This window comes from Bubalus bubalis, chromosome 2 (genome assembly GCF_019923935.1).
Source record: "Bubalus bubalis isolate 160015118507 breed Murrah chromosome 2, NDDB_SH_1, whole genome shotgun sequence".
NCBI classification, from domain to species: domain Eukaryota; kingdom Metazoa; phylum Chordata; class Mammalia; order Artiodactyla; family Bovidae; genus Bubalus; species Bubalus bubalis.
Genome location: NC_059158.1, coordinates 137,014,785 through 137,039,431, shown reverse-complemented (window position 1 = coordinate 137,039,431; position 24,647 = coordinate 137,014,785). Strand labels below are relative to the sequence as shown.

General features: G+C 40.4%; 1 protein-coding gene across 4 annotated transcripts in view; it reads left to right on the top strand.

Moving 5' to 3' along the window:
- Positions 1-24,647, top strand: part of HECW2 (HECT, C2 and WW domain containing E3 ubiquitin protein ligase 2) — a 434,970-nt gene that overhangs the window by 301,580 nt on the left and 108,743 nt on the right. For all 4 annotated transcript variants that reach the window (XM_006078135.4, XM_044936746.2, XM_025277874.3 and 1 more), the window contains 6 exons: positions 4,224-4,324; positions 5,301-6,650; positions 7,705-7,800; positions 16,963-17,113; positions 17,778-17,881; positions 18,401-18,525. In XM_006078135.4, coding sequence (XP_006078197.3) covers positions 4,224-4,324; positions 5,301-6,650; positions 7,705-7,800; positions 16,963-17,113; positions 17,778-17,881; positions 18,401-18,525 — 1,927 coding nt within the window. The remainder of the gene's footprint in view (positions 1-4,223; positions 4,325-5,300; positions 6,651-7,704; positions 7,801-16,962; positions 17,114-17,777; positions 17,882-18,400; positions 18,526-24,647) is intronic.

The window sequence follows — 24,647 nt, the reverse complement described above, 5'->3', positions numbered from 1 at the left end:
GATCTCAAAGACCCCTTCGACATCTGAAATTAAGAGATTCTAATGGAATCTATGGAGAAGGCAATGGCACCCCACTCCAGTACTCTTGCCTGGAAAATCCCATGGATGGAGGAGCCTGGTAGGCTGCAGTCCGTGGGGTCGCTAAGAGTCGGACATGACTGAGTGACTTCACTTTCACTTTTCACTTTCATACATTGGAGAAGGAACTGGCAACCCACTCCAGTGTTCTTGCCTGGAGAATCCCAGGGACAGGGAAGCCTGGTGGGCTGTCATTTATGGGGTTGCACAGAGTCGGACACGACTGAAGCAACTTAGCAGCAGTAGCAGCAGCAATGGAATCTAATTCTCTGTCCATTAGAGGCAATGGTTGAGCCAGACCACATAAACTAGAAATATTATGCTGAAATTCTAGCAGCCTGGTTTAATTTGATAAAACAGGGAAATTGCAGTTATTTTTAAGGATAGCAAATATTGCTCCTAGTGGAGGTAATAGTCTTTTGTTGTTGTTGTTCAGTCGTTAAGTCATGTCCAACTCTTTGCTACACCATGGACTGCAGCATGCCAGGCTCTTCTGTCCTCCACTATCTTCTGGAGGTTGCTCAAATTCATGTCCATTGAGTCAGTGATACTGTCTAACCATCTCATCCTCTGTTGCCCCTTATACCTTTGCCTTCGGTCTTTCCCAGCATCAGGGTCTTTTCCAATGAGTTGGCTTTTAGCATCAGGTGGCCAAAGTATTTGAGCTTCAGCTTTGGGAAGTTTCTAAAAATTATTTTTAGGATTGATGGAAAATGAAAAATTATAATTGGTGAAAATTAACTATTGGAAATATAATATGCTTATAATTTAATTTACATAAGTATAATCATATAATTTATATATATAAAAGAAGTGTTAATTTATGTATACCCATAAGAATGATCAAGGAAAAATAAAGCCTTATTAGTGCTTTAATCTCCTGTTAACTTGCTGACTTTCATTCAGTCTTTTAAAGAATGGACACATAATACTGCCTGGCATAGATTCTGTGTGTACTGGAAGGAAGTCCAGCATGAATTTGTGATATGCCAGAATTACGAAGTATTTCCACACAAGTATATTAAAAGCATTGCCTGATACTTAGGGATTTGCTTTATTAAATAAATATGATACTACGTATTGGTATATCTGCTCTTAGCATCTAAATATATTTTTAATCTGATTATTACTTTCTGTCAAGTAATTGATACATCTTGAAAAATAATGAGTTTTCTTATGTGTTTTGTAGACTGCAATTCTCTGAAGTAATTGAAGTTTCATATGGTAAAATTTTATAGGATGAGCTGAAACTCCTTACTGATTACCTATTTCAAGAGTATTGGTTTGAATGTGACATTTTTTTCAGAAAGTGGCTTGCATTCTGTCCAAAGAGCGCATCACTTTCCCATGCTTTGTCATTTGCTCTGATTACACTAGTGAGAAAATGTCTCAGTCAGGCAGTGGGAGTTCTTTGGCACTTAGTCTTTATAATTATATACCATAATAATATATAATATAGGGTACACAATTATCTATCACAGGAAAGAGGCAGGATGAGTCAGATGAAACTGAGTAAGAATAGGTGAATCCCCTGGCAGTCACTCAGCAAGGATGAAACCCCCTTGACTTGGAATTTCTGAATAGGGAGTCTTTCCTATTCTTAGAGATGGTAGAGTTGAGTATCTTGTCGGTTTGGGTGAAAAACAGCACTAATGCCTATTAAAAATCTTTTTTTCAAAGTAAAGAGTCTCATTTGTTAAATTTATTCAACAAATATGTGGATGTGTATACGTATAGTATCTACTAAATGTTAAACACTGTTTTGGGTATTGGAATATGATAATGAGCAAAAGAATGGATCCCATTCTTAGAATCCCTACTAATCATTTACTTCCTAGCTAAAATCCATCACTTTTTAAAGTCTTCATCATCAGCACCAACACTTTACTTTTATTGCCCAAAGAGGAGGAGAGGAGAGTCAATTTGATTTTAGCAAAGAAGGGAAAATTTTATTATTCCAAGACTGAATGTCCAGAGAGATGGATGAGGACCACATTGTTGAGAGTAGGTTCAGGTAGTTTGCTGCTGGGTTCATGGATTAGTGGACAGAGGTGGAGCATCTCTGCATGTCAGGCACTGTCTAAATGCTGGAAGACAGCAGTCAGGGAAAAAGACATCACTTCTGTTATGCAGGTTACAGTCATTGTAGAATTATTAGAACATTCTAATGTAATAGCATTTAACATACTTGTATCATCTAATAGTTAATGCCAAAACATCCCTTTACAGGAAGAAATCTTCTTAAAATACCAGCTTAAGTACACAAAACATTGTGATGTCAAATGCATTGGGATGAGCCATGAGTAAATATCATTAAAATCCATGCTACTTAAGCAGCCAAGATTATGGAAAGTGCTCATAAAATGAGATATGATCTGGGGCCTACAGAGCAGGGGCTTCTATGTCATAAATATCTGTGTTCTAATCCTGGTTCTGTCACTTAATTGTTATCTGGCCTTGGGCAAGTTACCTATCCTCCCTGTGCCTTAACTTCCTCTTCTAGAAAACCGGGCCACCACCTGGCTCACAGGAGGATCGAAGGCGATGATGCATGCAAAGCCCTTATTAGGGTGTTAGCACTCAGATGGGGGAAACAAAGCATTTTAAGAGCATCAATCAAATATTTATTACAAAATTTATAGGGAAGAAAAAGTAAAAAGTAAAAGAATCTTATTGTTTTAGGAAATTCTTTGTATTAAGCCAAAGAAATTCATAAGAGCTGAACTGGGATTTTACATTAGCATGTGTTCTTTTAAACAGGTACCATCTATTTAAAATTATGCCGAGGAGGTAGAGAACAAGGGAAATAGTCGTGTAGATTAGTAATCAATAGGGACTAGAGGCTCTGAACTCTACATTGGTTCAAGTATTAGGTGGAGGGCCTTGTGTTTTCCACCCAAAGTTGCCATTAGAGGGCAGTGTGAGAGCAGAGATGGTGTGATTTGGTCCTATCCCTCTGATTATTTTCCTTAATTAAGAATGCATCAGATTCAGAATGAAAGTTGCTTGCATACAAGGAAATGATGTAATTGTATTTGACTTTGATAAATAAACACAGAGTTTAAATATATCAACTATTTCATCCTCAAGGAAGCCAATAGCTTGAGCCTGGAGCTAAGATGGAGCAGAAGCTAGGCAGGTCCATTTGTGTGGTCCCCTCCAGTCCACCTGCCAGTATGGCAACAAGACCCCACTGGGTGGTGCAGCCAGCTTCTCCAACCATCCCATCAGTATCGCTCACAAGTTGCCCAGAGAATCAGTGATAGTCACTCCCACCAAGCTAGGGCCAAGAGCAAGCCCCTTACTCTACAAATGAGAAAGGGGAGGTGCTGCAGCCCTCTGCCCCTCACACAGCCAGAGCAGCTATCAGAGCCTGGCCTGTTCTCACACGGCTCTCTCCTAACTCCCCACTCCTGTTCTTCAGAATGTAGCAGCTCTGTCTGTGCCCTCCATGTCATGACCCTTACCTCTGTCTGTCTTTACTTTTGTCCACGCCACATGGCATATCTTAGTTCCCCAACCAGGGGTCAAACCCCTGCCGAGCTTACAGTGGAAGCTCAGAGTTGTAACCACTGGACTACCAGGGAATTCCCTGTGCCTGTCTTTTTAGAGGGACTTCCCTGGTAAGAATTCTGCCTGCAATGTGGGAGACCTGGTTCAATCCCTGGGTCTGGAGGACCCCCCTGGAGAAGGGAATGGCTACCCACTCCAGTAGTCTTGCCTCATGCTAAATGCTAAGGAACCAGGCCCTCTATTCATTTAGACTTGAGTCAGGAAACACTCAAAATTTTAGGCCTTTTCCAGCTCCTTGATGGCTTTTAAAATGTCCTTTTCCTAATCACTATTAGCAGTGAGAGAACAAATCAGTGCCCTTTAAAAAATCATAACAACATTGTATTGCATTTTGTATTGTATTGCATTTACTAATAATTTTACTTGTGACAAGATTCCCTTTTATCCCTGGGTTTATAAGTATTCATTTATACAAATGAATAATATTACATTGACTCTAACTTGCCTTTTCACTTTCTTATGAGTATGAAAGTTTTAAGAGAAATACGTGGGGTTTAGGGGGTGGCCTGTAGGAAGAAGATGAAGCCTGACAGCAGAGAAGTAGGATCAAAGAACCATTTCTATTCTTGCAGTGACCAGATGCTCAGCTACAACCTTGGCAGAAGGCTCCCAGCTGACCATGTGAGTGGGTACCTCCAGTTCAGAGTGGAGGTCACATCTTCTATTCATGAAGGTGAGATATCTGTGTAAATACATCACTGTAGGTAGAACTTGTTAAATCTTAATCTGTTGCCAGTTTACATTTGAATCTTAATCTGTTGTCAGTTTTGGGCTTCCCTGGTGGCTCAGAGGTTAGAGCGTCTGCCTGCAATGCAGTAGACCTGGGTTCGATCCCTGGGTCATGACGATCCCCCTGGAGAAGGAAATAGCAACCCACTCCAGTATTCTTGCCTGGCGAATCCCATGGATAGAGGAGCCTGGTGGGCTACAGTCCATGGGTTCGCAAAGAGTCGGACATGACTGAGTGACTTCACTTTCACTTTTCACTTTCTGTTGTCAATTTACATTTGAATAGAATTGTTTGTGTCCTGTTCTGAACATAAAATAGCTATCGAATGATTACCTGCTGAAGTTTTCCAAGCAGATATGAAAGCCTGTTTATTAAAAAAAAAAATCTCACTTAGGTTTTTATCTGTGTTTGGAAACGGGGATGTGGAATTTTCAGCAGCAGTGAACATATAAAACCTCATGTGTTACGCTGACCAGCAATATATGTACCTGTTTAGTAGTAAGTAGTGAATCTTAGCAAGTTGGTGATAACTGTAAAACAGTCCCCAGCCTTTCTGGCACCAGGGACTAGTCTCATGGAAGACAGTTTTTCCACAGACCAGGGATATGGGGGATGGCTTTGTGATAATTCAATTGCATTCCATTTATTATGCCGCAACTGCAGGAAGCGGAGCTCAGGCATAATGTGAGTGATGTGGAGAGGCTGTAAGTGCAGATGAGGCTTCACTCACTTGCCTGCCACTCACCTTCTGCTGTGTGGATTTTTCCAGTGTGTGCCCCTGGGGTTGGGGACCCTTGCTGTGAAAAGCCCTCAGTGGGATGACTGAATTCTTTGAACTGATCGGCGGCAAAGGATTAGGATATTAAAAGTTAATATGTAATAATGCCTTTGTTTTTATAAATGCTGTTTTCTCCTTCAGATGCCTCTCCAGAAGCTGTTGGCACAATACTTGGAGTCAGTTCTGTGAACGGAGACCTAGGAAGCCCTTCTGATGAGGAGGACATGCCAGGGGGCCATCACGACAGCCCAGTTTGTTCCAATGGACCAGTTTCTGAGGAAAGTGCTGATGGGACACCCAAGCATTCTCTCAGGACTAGTTCTACTCTGGAAATAGACACAGAAGAATTAACTTCTACTTCTTCAAGGACCTCACCTCCCAGAGGACGTCAGGATTCACTCAATGATTATTTAGATGCTATTGAACACAGTGGCCATTCTAGGTCAGGTGCAGCTACTTGCTCGGAGAGGTCCGTGGGAGCCTCTCCAAAGTTAAGAAGTAGTTTTCCCACTGATACAAGACTCAATGCAATGCTTCATATTGACTCAGATGAAGAAGACCACGAGTTCCAGCAAGACCTGGGCTATCCATCCTCCTTGGAGGAGGAAGGAGGGTTGATCATGTTTAGCAGGGCATCAAGAACTGATGATGGGAGCCTGGCATCTCAGACAAAGCCAGAAGACAACCCAGTGGAGACTGAGGAAGCCTCCATTAATGAAGCTGCTTCCTTTGAGGATAAGCCAGGAAATCTTCCAGAGCTTGCAGAGACCTCTTTACCCTCAGGCCCGGTCCCAGATGAAAGTGAGAATGGCCCAGAATCTCAACCAAGTGTGGACCAGGGCAGCACTGAATTGTGTGGCTCTCAGGAGGTGGATCAGCCCACAAGTGGAGCTGACACGGGCACTTCTGACACGTCCGGGGGGAGCCGAAGAGCTGTCAGTGAGACAGAGTCCCTCGATCAGGGGTCTGAGCCTTCCCAGGTGTCCTCAGAAACAGAGCCCAGCGACCCTGCCAGGACAGAGAGTGTGAGCGAGGCCAGCACCAGGCCCGAGGGAGAGAGTGACCTGGAAGGGGCCGACAGCTCCTGCAATGAGAGTGTTACCACGCAGCTCTCCTCGGTGGAGACACGGTGCTCATCTCTTGAGAGCGCACGGTTTCCTGAAACTCCAGCCTTTTCTTCTCAGGAGGAGGAAGATGGAGCCTGTGCAGCAGAGCCCGCCAGCAGTGGCCCTGCTGAAGGGTCCCAGGATTCCATATGCACTGCTGGTTCCTTACCTGTGGTGCAGGTGCCCAGTGGAGAGGAGGAAGGGCCAGGGTCAGAATCAACCACTGTACCTGACCAGGAGGAGGTGGGGGAGGTCTGGCAGCGGAGGGGGAGCCTGGAGGGAGCTGCTGCTGCTGCTGAGAGCCAGCCCCAAGAAGAGGGTGCTGCTCGGGATACCCCAGGGGCTTGTGAAGGGGCCACCGCCCAGGAGGAGGGCGCGATTGGAGGTAGGATGTAGAAGACAATGTGGCCTGTGTCTCAGGGATACCTGCTCAGAGGGTTGTCCCTCAATGTAAATTATGCTGCAGGTCAAATATTAGCTGAATTCTTCACCTTTGGGTTCAACAGCTTTTTTTTTTTTAAATGGATCTTCTACTGCTGAAATAAGAGGGCTGTCAAATAATGAACTTCAAGGCTCTGTATCAATGTGGGCACCTGCTTTCCCTAGGAAAGTGGCCTGTTGGGTGGGGGAGCCTGTGGTCCATACAGCCCTGGAGGCCTGGAGTGCCTAAGGGCAGATGTACAGGAGCAAACTGCGCATGTGCATGCTGTGCACCGTGGCATTCATGTGCCCAGGGCTCAGTCCTCTCATCTGGGCAGTGTGAAGAAGCTTTTAATAAGGAATTTCCAGGTGTGTAGACACAAAGCCAGACAGGCTGGCAGCATCTACCAGTATTATCTGTGAGGTTTTCTGAAACATCTTAAGTAGCTCCTTATTGCACGAAGCTTCAAAATAGAAGGTTCGTGTGTGCTTTGCATCAAAAGTCATTTTTTGCCTTCTGCAGTATAAGAAATGTCTACTAAGTTAGGTGATGTGTTCTGACACTTGGAAATATGCTGTTTGAGTGTCTGAGGATGCAAGCTTACATGAAAAATTTGTTTTCTGTCTCAGTGAATGTGGATTGGTAGAATGATTCCTTCAAACTGTTCTGTTACAGATGCGTCAAAAAGTCCGAGGATAATTTCCTATGCCTAAATAGCATAGACTCAGAAATAGAAATGATTTTCTTATTCTGTAATTTATTTGCTACCTAAAGTATCCCCTTTTTTCTTCCTCCATATTTTTTTTTTCTCCATTCATTGTCTTGAGGTCACTGTGTGACCCTAAAGCTTTGGTGCATGACTAGGACTGAGGCCAGCGTGGGAACAGGCAGAGGAGGAGAGGGATGGGAGATGTGGTTGGCCCCAGGATTTATGTAAAGTTTTTTTTTTTTTTACAAGGGCTGTTTTGACACTGAAGGGGAAAACAATACCTAGGTAACTGTTTACCTTTAATCCTAGGTTGTCAATCCAACGGCCACCAGCCACTGCGATCGCTGCCTTCAGTTCGCCAGGATGTTAGCCGGTACCAGAGGGTGGACGAGGCTCTCCCACCAAGTGAGGAACTGCTAACTAAAGGGCTTACCTTGACCAAAGGGTTCAAGGGTGATAGGACCCACGGGACTTAAAGGATAGATGCCCAGGACCCCAGAAGAAGGGAGCTGGCAGCTGCCACTCGACCGAGCAGATACAGTCTGGAAAGTGCTTAGCTGTCGTCTCCCGGCTGGCACTGTTCCACCAGATGAAAGGGCAGCTGGGGAGAGTAAATAAAGGGAAAGAAATCCAGATGTTATGGACAACTGGGTATACAATAGAAAAACTTTAAATTTGCCTAATGACAGCATGAATGTTCAATTATTACACAAATATTCAATTATTGTGTAATTAATTATTACACAAATATTTCAATTATTACACATATAGAGATTGTAACAAATAGGTGGAATCTCTTAGAAAAGCTTTAGCTCCATGTATTATACTGTTTTTTATTTATTTGTAACATTTTAAGTTATTAAGTACAAGGTCCTGTTTTTTCTCTTAGGGAAATCCAGAGAAGTGTTATTAATTTCAGAAGTTACTATTTTTTGGGGAGTATGATGATTATCTGGGGATTTGAAAGATATTTCATTTCCTTCACTTTCAAGAAACACATAGCACTTAAAGGAGACATGGGTGAGGACTAGGGATGCTAGGAAAGTTATGCAGCCTAAATTCAGAGAGCTGAGTGATGCCCATGGCCAATCATTGGCTGGATGTAATTTAAACTCGATTTAAGTTTCTATAATCCCTTAAAGCAATATTACTCTGTGAGAGCAAAGCATTTTGGTAAACAATGATATTAATAATAGTAAATACTGCATTTAAGAACATACTGGAAAATACATCTTTCTGCCTTATTGCTTTTTGTTCTGATTCACCTCTCTGTTCACTTTCTTATATGTGATCATGGCAAGAAGCTGATCCTTTTGGCCCTCTGTGTTTTAAAAATGGTAGGACATAAAAGGGGAGAGATAGTATGCATTTAAAAGGCTAAAATGCTGAGTGGTTTGTTTGGGCGAATTCTGACAAAAGAGCTGAAAGGTGCTATGAGCAATTTGTAGAAATATTAAATTAATCATTTGGAAATACTGTTGTGTACAAATCCTCCCCTTGTTCATATATTTGGGTAACTGAGGGTGATTATTCATAGGAAACATATATTTTAAGCAGTTTTAAAAAGTAAGCCAAGAGATTAATTAGCCATTGGGTCATCTTAAGCAGGTTGGAGGTGGGAGAGGGAAACTTCCTTATTACTTACCCTTGCAGAAAACATTAGGGGCAGAAAAGGAAAATATTCCTGGGTGCTATATAGATATAATTGGATAAAGTTGAATTAGAAACATCAGGAGAGAATTGGGGGAGAGCTTGCTTACATGCGTATGTGGATTAATAATAAGTAATTGGAGTTTCAGGCACCTGGACATGAGGCATGGCGTTGCATCAGTGTATGGAGAAATGGCACCCTCCTAGCCGCCTCTGAGGAGATCGGGTGCATTCAGGGTGGTGTGGCTATAGACTCCTGGCTACATCTGAATTCTGTTGGACTCATAATTTGGTCTCTAGATTGTATTTAAGAAAGACAGGTACTTTCCTGCTGAAATTACGTCCGCTCTTTGTGCTGTTTCCATGCATTTGTTTCAATACTGGTATTTGCATTACACAGATGTAATACTAAAATTTTAGGATTTAAAGAAATTAACAGCTGGTTGTTCATTTTAATAACTTAATATATCCGTAATGAGAAAAGCACCTTAGTAGTATATCCAATTTAATGAGTAACTGATGAACAGGAGGAAAATTCTTGAGTTGTTCCTTCTTATGTATTATTAACTTGCAAATTTAGGGTTTTAAACTATCATGAATCAGTTATAGATTATGTCTGAGCATACCTGATTACTGTTCAAACTCCGTCCCCGCACTGCTTTGCTCTCTCCTATTCCCAGTCTGTCTCATCTATTGACAGTTTATTTAAATACTTGGTTGCCTGTGTTATTTGTCTGTCCTGTCCCGGCCAGTTCTCTGCCTTCTTTTCCTCACTGGGCAGCTCTGCTGCTAGCAGTCTCTGGCCATGCTTCTAACTTAGAGCTATGGCATTCTGCATTCACACATTGTCTCATGGGAGCCTCAGCTAAGGGGGTCCACTTGGAGTGTGCAGTTGGTCGGTCTGTTAAATGACCTGGCTAAGATATTTTAAGGTTAGGGTTATACTTTTAACATTACTTATTATAGTACCTGGGGATTTCCCAGGTGGTGCTAGTGGTAAAGAACTTGCCTGCTAATGTAGGAGATGTAAGAGACACATGGGTTCGATCTCTGGGTTGGGAAGATCCCAGAGGAGGGCATGTCAACCCACTCCAATATTCTTACCTGGAGAATCCCCACAGGCAGAGAAACCTGGTGGGTCACAGAGAGTTGGTCATGACTGAAGCAACTTAGAATGCATGCATGCATTGTAATACCTAAAACTTATGTAGTGCTTTACAGTTTACAATGCATCTTAAATGTTTAAAAAAAAAAATTCTTTGTAACAATTTTGTGAAGTAGGTCAAGAAAGTCTTATCTGTAACTTATAGATCAATGGGTAGAAATCAACTGACCTGATTCTTTATAGATGGAGAAAGCAAAACCCAGATAAGTTAAGTAACTTAAGATTTCATACTAATAAAAGTTGAGATGGGCTTCCCTGGTGGTTCAGAGTGTAAAAAATCTGCCTGCAATGCAGAAGACCCGGGTTTGATCCCTGGGTTGGGAAGATCCCCTGGAGAAGGGAATAGCAACCCATTCCAATATTCTTGCCTGGAGAATTCTATGGACAGAGGAGCCTGGCGAGCCCCTGTCCATGGGTTGGAAGAGTCAAACACGACTGAGCAACTAATACACACAAAAGTTGAGACAGTCTCAAACATTTTTTCCTCCTCTGTGATTTAAGATTATAATGATAGGGACTATTGTGTAGGTAGATGAAAGTAAATTCTGAAAGCTTGGTTAGTGGCAAAGTGGTGACATATTTTGGTATTAGGCCCGGCAACACCTGAAATTAGAGAGTTTGGGCGCTGCCCTGACACTTTATTATGTTGTGTTTTGAGGGCAGAGCTAGGAAGACTGAAAAGATGCTTAGCTTTCTTTTCTTTCCAGGTTCAAGTTACTTAGCAGAACCTTTCCCTGGGAGGCCCCTCACAGAGAAGAAAAGCAGTGACAGGGGCAGTATTAGCAGCCATCTTTTGGTGCAGATGGCTTTGGTCTGTTAAGCATCTGTGTTGGATTCAGAAGCGTTTTTTCCTCTGTGTATGTCATCCCCACACCTGCAGGACGGGGTCCTGAAGCATGATCCCCCCATTCTTGACTCTTTTTTTCTTCTTCCTTATTATTATTGTTGCTATTTTAGCTATATTTGCCTTAAAAATATGTGTGTACTAACATACAGTGAGGAAACCATCCAATAAAGCTTGCTTCTCTCTGAAGATTTGCAAACTCAATTAAGAGGATACAGAGATGTCCTTGCCATGCTTCTTCAGTCTTAAAGCTGACTGTGTGGTCATCTATATGTCAGGGTTATAACTTAGTCTCCGAACATCTGTTTGATCTCATTTTATGTAAAGCAGGTTTCCTGCTTTGTTTGCTTCTTCCAGCTTTATTCCTCCTATCTCAGGATCAGGGAGCAGATTTGGACTTAGTACAAAGACTGCCTCAGCTGTAATAATGATCTACTGATTGGTTCTTAAACTCTTATTTTTGCTTTAGGCCATGGACCCTGTGCTGTGACCTTACAGGCTATATAACCCCAACTACTGGTTGAGAGACATTCCAGTGAGCCATACAAAATAAGAAAGCTCTGGTTCTTAAAAGAACCAGGCATGGCAGTCTTGAGAGCTTTGCAGGGAAGCTGGTTGAGTTGAATATGTACTGAGTGCCTTAAGAATCTGCTGTATCTTATTCTGAGATGATTGATAGGCTGGCAGCTGGAGGCCATTCAGGGCTGAAGCCCACTCAGTGTTATCCGCATGACGAATCTTGGTCTTTTTAGCATTAAGATGAGTGAGAAAAAAAGAGTGGTCAGCTCAGCCCCTTCTGAAAAGCTCTTTTATTTTTCTCTTATTGCCTCCAGGATAATTGTGACTTAACCCATGGCTGCACTGGAGACAATAGGAAGCTGTTGAAAAATATTTTTCCCCCAAAAGGGTAGGAATAGGGATGAATAATTCACTGATGAACAGTGGACTCTTATAGAATCTAGATTAGTGTATTACTTATATGGTGGGTTCAAATGGGGTAGCCCTGGAAAGACACAGGGGAATGGTTACCATTTTTTTATGTGGTTGTGCACTTTTGTTATTAGAACATCCTTTGAAATAAAAGTTTAAAAGAAGGCACTGAATGTGAAAAGTACAATTAATCTTATAGAATTTCTACTCTGTTTAAAGTTAGGGGCTCTTAGTCTCTAGAACCTTAAAGTTATTTTTGAGAAAAAAAATTCATGCTTTTAATCTGAAAAGCTTCTTCCTTAAAAACTGAATATTAAGAGATTTGAGATTTTTAATTTTTTTAAACTTTTTATTCGAACATAACATGCATGCAGAAAAGAGCCCATTCCGCCTGCTAAATTCCCACAACCTGAGCCCACTCCGGCCGCCGGCAACACATCGCTTGTTCCTTGTGCCCGCTTGCAGTCTCTAACTCGCACTGCCAAAGCGCAGGGGCACCTACTGTCTTGACTCCCAAAAGCACAGACAAGTTTAACTTACTTTTGTACTTTATACAAATGGTATCATAATTCCTTGATTGTTTCAATAAGGAAAAATTTGTAGCATCTATTACAAAGCTTAATTATTTCCTTAAAAGTACCTTTAGTTCATTTTAACTTCGTCATCTCACCATTTTGGTGAGGATACCATGATTATTATCATTTTTATAGTGAGCTTGTAAGTTTACTTCACAACCCTCAGGTGTTTCATTTTCCTAAATCCAGTTATAATGAAGTCAGGCCCCGCTCACCGTCCTCTCACCACTTTGATTCATGTAGACAGTTCGGTACTGGCTTCCCTGAGATGTGACTCATCCTGTCTAGACATTGATTCTTCCCAGCCTCAGCATTCACTGAGATGTGTTCACGTCTTCGTCTGATCACCTGGGTGGTCCAGTGGAGACCAAGGTCTAGTGTGAAAGGAGTGAGGAAGAAGAATGATGAGATGAAGAGGGGCCTTACAGTTGCCCCCTGCTCCGTGCCCATATGGGCTGATTCCAAAAGTTGAAACTGTCTAAGGCCTCACCTGCTCTACCTTCCTGCCTCTGAGACAGACACTGTGACAGTGGCTTGGTGCAGATTTTGACGCTTTCTAATTCTGCAACTTCCCCTTATTGTCCAGCTATTTAAAGGGGGATGTTTTTAATATATTTGAATTTCAGGGTATCTGAGTATCCCATTGCTCCTGGATTTCAGTTTGGAATATTTAGACTGAAATTTCGTTTCTTGTGAGCCTGTACTTCATGACCTCTGAGAAGTCCAGCATTAGCTCCGTGGGTTTGTACAGTGAATTGGCTACATTTTAAAGTTATTATTAATTTGTTTGGGTGTTCCTTAAATTTTAGTGTGCTTAGGAACCACCTGGGAAGGTTATTAAAAATGTAGATAACTGAATGCTGGCTTCAGATAGTCTGATTCTGAAGAGCTAGGATAATTCCTGGGAATCTGCATTTACATCGATCCTCACAGTGATTCTGATACATACTTTCAGAGCCTCATACCTTGAGATACATTTCTCTACATAATAGTTTTCAAACCTTTTTATTGCCATGAAGCTCTTTATGGAAATGAAGTCTTATGTGGAAGACCAAAATGCACAAAAGATAATATTGGAGCTGCAGTGACCGAAGTGCAGTTAGCGGATGGTTTTCAGGACCCCAGAGCCTCTGGACAAAAAGTATGAATGGATTTAGAGTCTATATTGGAAATTCTGGCCCAGACATAAGATAGTCCTAGGTCCTTACTGAACCTAATGTAGTAAAATGCATGTCATTTGCTGACTCATGTTATTTTAGTATGAAAGGGACCTTAGCAATGCTTACTTCTGACCTCCGCTAATTTTTCAGGTAAAGAAACTGTGGTCCATAGAGGTGTAGTCATTTGTTGAACATCACGTAGCAAAAGTGTGACAAAGCCATGGCTAGTTACAGGCTTTCTATTTACTAATCTAGTTCAACACATGCGTGTGCACACACAAACACACACAGCATACTGATTATATACCCCAGTTTACATTGTGGCAAGACAAGGAAGTAAATGCTAAGATCCCAGTCTTCTAACCCTGCCTGTCTGATTTTAGTATTAGCTGTGAATGAAACTTAGGTCGGACAATGTGTTCTCATTTGCTTTCTTAACCAAGAACAAACCAGGCCTCATGTGAAAACATATATTAAACAACATACCCTTGCCTCCTGAAAAGTAATTTTGATATATAATGATAGAGGACTGACCTTCCTGTAGGCACCTCTGCTGTCTTTGCCTGGATGGAAGGGTATCGACTACTTGGGTAAGCGTGGATGTGTAGTTCACGAATAACAGTCTTTCCCAATTCAATGCCAAGAGTCCACTTAAGACCAGTAAAATAGCATTTCTCTTTACGGGGATTTAGGTAAGAACTTCAGTGTAAATATACGATATTTGATAGGGAGAGTCATAATGTACATCCAGCATCCCATATTCTAAGAAAGCAAATTTTTGGAAATTGTTTTCTTTTTTTTTAAATAAATTTATTTATTTTAATTGGAGGCTAATTACATTACAATATTGTAGTGGTTTTGCCATACATTGACATGAATCCGCCACGGGTGTACATGTGTTCCCCATCCTGAACCCCCCTCCCACCTCCCTGCCCATCCCATCCCTCTGGGTCGTCCCAGTGCACCAGCCCCGAACACCCTGTCTCATGCGTCGAACCTGGACTAGCGATCTATTTCACATATGATAATATACATGTTTCAATGCTATTCTCCCAAATCATCCCACCCTCTCCCTCTCCCACAGAGTCCTTCTTCCCTTTGTATAGAAATATCTTTACTGAAATGCAAATTAAGGTTATTCCTGGCCTTTGTGGAAAGTGAATACAAGATTCATTCTTTTTTATAGCTATACTTTATTTGAATTATTTGTTCATTTGTCACATGCTGTGTGCAAGGTACAGTGGTGAATATATTTGGAGATTACCCCTTTCCCTCAAAGCCATTCTCCTCCATTTTGCTATCCATATGGGCCTCATACAGGTCATGTTTCATGGGGTAAATTCTTATGTAGTTTATTCAAGGGAAAAGTTCCACCTTTGAAGTTAATTTTTTATTTTCTTTTGTCAGAAAATGGAAAGTATGCAACAGTGTGTTTTCTTTTCTGACTCAAATGCCAGAAAACTTGGAGCCAAATTTTAGTTACAGCCTCATCTTGGGAGCTTGGCAGCATATTTCTCTCTCTCTCTCTGCTTCCTTTAGTTGGTTTTTATTCCTAATTGACCTATGCTACATTTTTAAAAAATTGGAAGCTAATGTAAACATTCTTGGGGGGAAGGAATGGCCATTTGTTTCCATGTGCGTTTGATTTGATATACAGCATGTGCTTGAATCATCCTGGCTCTGATGACAGAGGAATGCAGTGGGAATACTTGTTCTCAGAATCTTGGAGCTGGGAAACTATGTGAAGAGCAGAGCAAAACAATGGAATGGATCAAAGGGTTTGAAAAATGGTTCCTGAACATGCTTTTATGTCCTTACCCTTTGACCGCATATGGGAGGCTGAGCACGCGGTCTTTTGCAACTGTCCTACTGATGAGATTGTAGCTGTCCCCAGATAATTCAGGTTTGGCAGCCTGCTTTGTCATGAGTCTGTGTCACCTTGGAGCACGAGCGACATGGAGTTGTTTGTTGTTTTGTGTTCTGCTTTTCCTGAGCCCAAGTTTTCTTTCCCTTGCCATATATCATAAGTTATGACAGGCTGAGACAACAAAAGGAAATCTTTCAAATTCCAGCTGAGGCAGCCCTCAGTGGTCTTCTGGTGCTGGCTGGTCCACCATGCCGGTCTCTGCAATCCTAAAGACTTTGTTGGAATACATGTTCCGCTCACCTACAGAGTAAATGCCATAGCTGGTCAGGAGCAAGCATACTTTCCCCTTGGTCCCTAGTTTTACACCCATGTTTTCTGTTGATAAACTATGTGATCACATGGAGAGTTTTGATATTAACAGAGCTGTTCAAGAGAAAGGTGCTTATTAATTTCAAAACATATTTGCCATATAGAAATAGCATTATATAAAGAACTTTCCTGGTTAAAGAATAGATCTCTGCTGTTTTCATATATTCCTATATAAATTACCCTTCCCAACTGCAGTCAACTTAAAAATGTTGCCTTTTGTAAAGATCACCTCATGATGTGCTTATTTTAATAGGGAAATGACCTCTTAGAGAATTCACAGAGGTAGGGTGTCTGGCCCTGAAGACCAGTCTGGTTGCTGTGTTTACTGAATGTGCTCTTATATGTTTATTAACAAAGACTAATACATTTAATGAGATTGCTTAGACATAAAATTAAACAATCTTTTAAAACATGGTATTTATTTGAGGTTGGAAACAAGTCATTAACCTTGCTCTGGAAATTTATTCCTCTTTGGGAAAGTGCAAATGGAAATTCATAGATAATGATACTGTTTGATGACCAGGATAGCAATTTCTTCTGAAGACTACATCTATTAAAATTGTGTATAAATGTGCATGTGGAGATTTCCAGCTATGAATCTTTCTTCCAAGTTAGGGAAAAAACAGAAAAATCATTTTTTTTGGGTGACAATAAACATCAATACCAATTTTGATGTGAATATCTAAAACATTATGATACCAACTAGTATTTTTTAAATGCTGGTACTTACATGTAAAGGATGAGCATTGGAGGCAGTTTGAGGGGGACCCCCCATGATCAGGAATTTTTTAAGGGGTTGATTATGCACTCAGGAGCTGTTTACTGACTGGTGAAGCACATTCTGGTGTGGACTAGGAGTGGGGGGGTTGCTGGATTATGCAGCCAGGTATATGTTATTAGCCCCAAATTATAGCATGTCAGAGAGATAAACACGTGCTGATTAATGAGCCACATCAATGGCTTCAGTTGCTCCTCCTAATCCCTCTCCATGTATTACTGCTGTTTAGACTGGGAGGCGCGCATTGACAGCCACGGCAGGATCTTCTATGTGGATCACGTAAACAGAACCACGACGTGGCAGCGGCCCACAGCTCCCCCTGCCCCGCAGGTGCTGCAGAGGTCCAACTCCATACAGCAGATGGAGCAGCTGAACCGGCGGTGAGGATGGGCAGTTTTGTGGTTGGGCTAATTTTCACATGTGCGAAATGGAAAACGCGGTTACCTCTTTCATCTTTGGGTGTCCTGTCATTAAGGCGGAGCTGTGGCCTCTCTTGATTCATAGACTTCATTGACTGTCTGTCTCTTGGTTGAAAAGTATTAAGTGCACACATCCACAGCTTGCTTGGAAACTATAGAGAGGAAATAAGTAATGATCAACCCAAGGCATTGATTTTTAGTACGACGGAGCATATATATTTGTCATTTGAAGCCAAATAGCTTTTTAAATATCTAGAATCTTCATTTGTGATGCATCTTTATAATTTGCCTAAGCTTTTAAAATCTATCCTTCTTTTTCAAAAATGAATTGCTATGGAACAAAAGTTGTTCTTAACAATATGGGGATTTAGTTTTCTTTGATTAAAGGCCACAATTTAAAATAAAAAAGTTTTATTAATTTGTTAGGAAAATGTTCTACAAACTTTGAACAGAAGACATTAAATTCAATGGTTTACTCAACAGATGGCCCAGAAGGTAGAGGGGTGAATTTGGGGGAGGAAATGGCCCAGGCTGGGGAGGTGGTGAAAACGTCTGAGTTCTGGGGCAGCGGTGAGCCCCATGTTTTTGAGGCTGCTGTGATCTAACTCTAGGCTCCTGATTTTAGATACCAGAGTATCCGCAGAACCATGACCAACGAGAGGCCTGAGGAAAATAGCAATGCTATTGATGGGGCCGGGGAGGAAGCCGACTTTCACCAAGCCAGTGCGGGTAAGAGCCTGCGGGTTGGTGTGTTTTGTAATCTTACAAAAGTAGAAAACAAATAACTAAGGGTTTCCAAGAAATGAGGCTTTCTTTAAAAGGATTTCTGATCTTCATTAAGATCTAGTAATCCAATTCAAAAAGTCAAATTCACCAGACACCTCTTCTAATTTTTGACTTTTTATTTAGTACTAAGAATCACAAAACCAAATAGAATATAAACTACTTTAAATCTCTAGGTCTGTGCAGTAGTGAATAAAGAAAAGAATCTGATCACCTGAGATGCAACCTGCATCTCAGGATGCATTTAAATGTTAACAATGACTATGAACATTACTGAGCTCCATTTTAGTGTGATGAAGAGCAGCTGGGTTTTACACATGAATTTACAGATACAAAAAAAATATCTTGAGGATTAAAATAATAGTAAATGATATAGGTGTTCTTTAAAAATATAGATGCAAGTGAATAAGTATGTTTCCAGGTGCAAAGCTTTCCCTGAATGCCTTTGTGGTCTGCCCCATCTAGATTTCCGACGGGAGAGCGTCCTGCCCCACTCTACCTCCAGATCCAGGCTCACGTTGCTGTTACAGTCTCCCCCCGTGAAGTTCCTCATCAGCCCAGAGTTCTTCACCGTGCTGCATTCCAACCCTGTGAGTAGCCAGTCTAAGAGGATGTGAACAAACAAGCAATAGGCCAGAGGAAGTTATCCTCATTTGTGTATTGACAGTAAGAATGGAAATAGCTGATGTTTCCCAAGTGCCATGTGTTCCAGCTCAGCATTAAGTACTACCCATGTCTTGAACCATTTAGCCAAACCTAGAAACCTATGAGTTCGATAAAACTTTTGTGTTTTCCTGATGAAGAAACCAAGGTACAGAGGGGTGAAATAAATTGCTCAAGGGATTGTTAGGGTTAAAATCCCAGAGATGCTGACTCTCTGTACTCTTAATGATCACTTTATTTTTCCTGCACAAATATAACCAACTATCTGAGCACTGACCACAGGCATTGGTTAGATTGGGCTTTGAGATCATGATTACGGGCTCTCCAAAAGAACAAAGAAATAAAATGTTACATTGCTGTAATCTGAAAAAATAAATCAATAAATAGAGGAATATTTTAAAATATATAAAATGTGTATGGGAGATCATGTTTTTTTTTTTTTTGTTTTTTTTTTTGTTTTGTTTTTTGCGGGAGGAGAGTAGTGGTGTTTGGAGCACTTGAAATAGCACATGCATGGACCCTAGGGCTCAGAAGAGGGCAGAGGGGCTGCTGTGTGGTGATAGAAAGAATGAGTGGTGTGGTATCACACTGGACGTTGGAAAGTCAGCAAGATCCAGATCATAGATCTGCCTGTGGGGCATGGCAGGGGATTTAGATTCTATTCTGAGATCAGAGTGACATTCTTGGATTTGGAGGCTGTAGAAAGGCAATAGTAGAAGGTTTTAAAGACTGATAGTTTTAAAGATTGTGTAGGAATTTGCCCTAGAAATAAGACAGGCCAGAGCTCTCTAGGTAGAAAGAGCATCATTTACAAAATAAGAGATTCATAAAGTTGCAGGGCTGTCTTAGTAATTTGTAGAACTACTGAAACTGAATTACTAGTGCGGCAGTTTGGTATTGCTGGTATGTGGAGAGCATAGAACACTAGCAAAAGTCAGATTTGAAAGGTGGGCAGAAGCCAGGTTGTTGTTAAGTCGCATAGTCATGTCTGACTTTTTGCAACCCCATGGACTGCAGCATGCGAGGCCTCCTTGTCTCTAACCATCTCCTGGAGTTTGCCCAAGTTCATGTCCATTGCATTGGTGATGCCATCTAGCCATCTCATCCTCTGACACCCTCTTCTCCTTCGGCCCTCAGTTTTTCCCAGCGTCAGGGACTTTTCCAATGAGTCAGTTGTTTGCATCAGGTGACCAAAATACCGGAGCTTCATCTTCAGCATCAGTCCTTCCAATGAGTATTTAGGGTTGATTTCCTTTAAAATTGTCTGGTTTGATCACCTCGCTGTCCAAGGGAATTTCAGGAGTCTTCTCCAGCACCAGAGTTCAAAGGCATCAATTCTTTGGCACTCTGCCTTCTTTATGGTCCAGCTCTTTGAACTGACCACTGGGAAGACCATAGCCTTGACTATATGGACCTTTGCCAGCAGGATGATATGTATTTTTTTCAGAAGCCAGGTTACAGGAATCTAAACTCATGTATGGAACAATTCTAGGAGATGGAAGGCTTTCATATAAAGAAGAATGAATAACATTTAGAGTTGTCACTGTAAAACAATAAGTCATGCTGTGGTGGGAAGAGCTTTGAACTTGGAATCAGGTAACACAAGTTTTCCTTTGCTTGTTCATTTGTTTATGCCTTCATTCAACCAATATTTATTAAATGCCCATAATTTGCCTAGTACATTCCAGAGTCTCAGGATAGAGTGGTAAACAAGACAAGAGTAGAATAAAGATGAACTAGTGAACAAAAAGATAATTCAGGCAGTGAAATGTATCATGAGGCAACTGAAACTGTATAGATGACTGGGCTAGGGTGAGTAAGGGGCCAAGCTGTTGGAGATGCTGGTTTAGATCCGGTGGATGGAAAGACTTCTCCAAGATGTTATACAATTTCAAGAAGCTAGGAAGGTAAAGGTCTTAGAGAAGAACTTTCCTTGCCAAGCAAGAGCAAAGGCTTGAGGACAGGAATGAGTTTGATGTAGTATATGATATGATCAGAAGGGTGAGCAGGGCTTCAAAATGCAGGGCTTGTGTAATCTGGCAAGGAGTTTGGGCTTCATTCTAAGTGGGTTTTATTCCTAAAGGAGTTCATATGGGGATGTAGTTTTGATTTTTTTTTTTTTTAAGTTTACCTGCTATGTTGAAAATAGGTTTTAAAAGGCAAACTTGTCACCCAGGAATAAGTGAAAAGGCCCTGTGGTGAGACATGGACAGGACCTGGACTGGTGCAGTAGCAGTAGAGATGGTGAGAATGTATCTCGGAGAAAGAGCTGATACTTTTCACATACTTTTGTCAATGAGGTCAGCACCTTCTTTGTTGAGCCAGATAATAGTTTTTGAATATTGGATTTATTTTTGTTCATTTTGTTTGTGTGTATGTGTACTATTTGCAGTGTAACAGCACAATTTGAACTTTATTCTATATTATTAGCGTTTTATTTTCTTCATCAATTTCTTAAATCTAGAACTTATGTTTAGAAACTGGCAGCAGGCAAACTTTTTCTGGAAAGGGCCAGAGCATAAATATCTTCAGCTTTTGGGCCAAGGACAGCATGTAAATGAACGGATGCGATTATATTCCAATAAAACTTTGTTTGCAAACACAGCCAGCCAGTCCATAAGTCTCTAGTTTACTTATTTCTAGTCTAGACAGCCCATAAAACAGTATGAAGACTTGATTTGCACTTACTGATTTCTGTAGTGTTAATATTCCCACTGTGGCCAATTTCAAGCTACCATCTTTTTTGTTGTGTGATTTCTGTTTTGTTATATATATTCATTTTTTATATTTTCTTGATTTCACATATTATGTGATAACATACTGTGTTTGTCTTTGTCTTAATTCACTAAATATAATACTCTTTAGGTCCATCCACATTGTTGCAAATGGCAGAATTTCATTATTTATTATGGCTGGGTAATTGTGTCTTCTTTAGCTGTTCATCTGTTGATGGAAACTGGCTGCTTCCATATCTTGGTTATTGTAAATAATACTGTTGTAAACATTTGGGTACATATATCTTTTCAAATTAGTGTTTTTTCCCAGATGTATACCCAGGAGTGGAATTGCTGGATCATATGGTAGTTCTAGTTTTAGTTTTTTGTAAAACCTTCATACTCTTTTCCACAGTGGCTGTGCCAATTTTCATTCCCACTAACAGTGGGAATTTTCTCCCACTTAGTAGGTTTCCTTTGCTATGCCAAAGCTTTTAAGCTCAGTTAAGTCCCAATTGTTTATTTTTGCTTTTGTTTCTTTTGCTTTAGGAGACATCCAAAAAATATATGTTTCTATGATTTAGGTCAGAGTGTTCTGCGTTTGTTCTCTTCTAGGAATTTTATGATTTGATGTCTTACATTTAAGTTTTTAATCCATTTTGAGTTTAGTTTTGTACATGGTATTAGGAACTGTTCTAATTTCATTCATTAACATGTAGGTGTCCAGGTTTCTCAGCACCACTTATTGAAGATACTGTTTTTCCTCCACTGTATACTCTTGCCTCCTTTGTCATAGATTAAGTGACTTGAAGTATGTGGGTTTATTTTTGGCTTTCTGTTCTGTTCCATTTATCTATGTATCTGTTTTTGTGCCCAGTACCACACTGTTTTTGGAAAAGACTCTGATGCTGGGAGGGATTGGGGGCAGGAGGAGAAGGGGACAACAGAGGATGAGATGGCTGGATGGCATCGCTGACTCGATGGACGTGAGTCTGAGTGAACTCCGGGAGTTGGTGATGGACAGGGAGGCCTGGCGTGCTGCGATTCATGGGGTCGCAAAGAGTCAGACATGACTGAGCGACTGAACTGAACTGAACTGAACCACACTGTTTTGATTACTGTAGCTTTGTGTATATTCTGAAGTCAGGGATCATGGTCACTCTAGCTTTGTTCTTTTTTCTCAAGATTGATTTGGCAATTCATGGTCTTTTGTGCTTCGGTACAAATTTTAGTTGTTTTTTTTTTATTCTAGTTCTATGTAAAATGCCATGGGTATTTCATAGGGATTGCATTAAATCTGTAGATTGCCTTGAGTAGTATGGACATTTTAACAATATTAATTCTTCCAACCCAAGGATACAGAGGATCTTTCCTTTTCTAAACATTTTCAGTTTCCTTTATCAATGTTTTATAGTTTTAAGGACATAAATCTTTCACATCCTTGGTTAAGTGTATTCTAGGTATTTTATTCTTTTTAAGGCAATTTTAAACAGAATTTTTTTTGCTTTCTCTGTTAACTCATGATTAGTGAATAATAGAAAAGCAACAGATTTCTGTATTTTAATCTTGTATCTTATGACTTTGCTGAATTCATTTATTAGCTCTAATACTTCTTTGGTTTAATACCTAATCATCTTTATTGAAAACAACAAAAATTAAGTAGATACATAGTTGCCATAACTCTAAAGGAAAACTTGAGGAACAAAATACTGTTTTTTGTTTGTGTGTGTCTGTGTCTGTGTGTGTTTGTTTTTACTGTTTTTGCATTGTAGTTGCTTTAAGATATATTCTACTGCCCTCTGCTGGTTATGATCAGATTGCTTCCAAAATTGTCTTAAACCATTTCCCCTGGTAACTCAAGATTTAATTCTTAGTGTCATGTCTTTGATATTTGGGATGACTATGTTTGTCTAATAATTATCAAACATACATACATTTCATTATATGCAACTAAATAATTTTTCCAACATACATGCCAAATGATTATTTTATACTGGAGGGGGTAGCCATTCCCTTCTCCAGGGAATCTTGCCAACCCAGAGATTGAACCCATGTCTCCTGCATTGCAGGCAGATTCTTTACCATCTGAGCCACCAGGAAAGCTCTAAATAATTACTAATTTAGCTTTTAATATGTTCTATTGTTGCCAAGTCACTTCAGTCGTGTCTGACTCTGTGCGACCCCATGGACTGCAGCCTACCAGGCTTCTCTGTCCATGGGATTCTCCAGGCAAGAACACTGGAGTGGGTTGCCATTTCCTTCTCCAATGCATGAAAGTGGAAAGTGAAAGTGAAGTCACTCAGTCGTGTCTGACTCTTAGCGACCCCATGGACTGCAGCCCACCAGGCTCCTCCATCCATGGGATTTTCTGGGCAACAGTACTGGAGTGGGGTGCCATTGCCTTCTCCCAGAAATACTTTAATTCTATCATATAAACTCCTTTCTACTTAATGAAAAAAAGTATTGTTCTAAAATACTCATATATTTCTTATAAGTCAGAGACTTGTGCTATTGCAAAATAGATGAGTTGATAATTACAGTTAGTTTTGTCAATAAGTTTAATTTTCCCTCCATTTTACTTCTTAGCCAGATGAGAAAAATATAAAGTCCCTATAATTATAAATATTGTGAAGATAAACTGCATAAAACAAGACTATTTCCATATACTAGCATATATCTTATGAAAACAATGTTACTTGATTTTGTTTATAATAAATTTTGTTTAGTGAATAATGTATACAGATGCTCACATCTACTTCCTTGTGAGCCTTTGTATACATTTACTATGGCAGCAGTGATAATGTTTTCCAAGCATGAATTCAGAAAACCTATTCTTGATGAAGAATTTCTGGAAAATGAAAGATTTTATTTAGCAACAATGTACTAACCTGTGTTATTGGAAATAACAGAGTAAATTAAGACTGGGCCAGGTAATCCTGGACATATGATCACTGTAACACTTAAAAAACCTGCTCCCAAAAAAGGAGGTTTGATTATTACTTGCATTGATTGTGATTAACTAATTGATAAGTTGGTTGATTGATAAGACATATAATTTTCTTATTCTGTTGCCAAATGGCAATAATTTCCTCTCGGTTCTTCTCGATATTTTTCACTTCTAACTCTTCAAACACTTAACCATACAAAACACATTAAGCTCTAAGAAGTGTAATTTTAATGAAATTCCACAAAGAAATTCAGTTAATTCTCAGTTGATCATTCATCTAACCGTGCAGTATTTATTTCTTTACTAGAACGATAAGATAAGAAATGACCAAGAGGATTGGGAAATGGAGTTTTGGATTAGAGAAGGGATAACCAAAATGGACATTTTA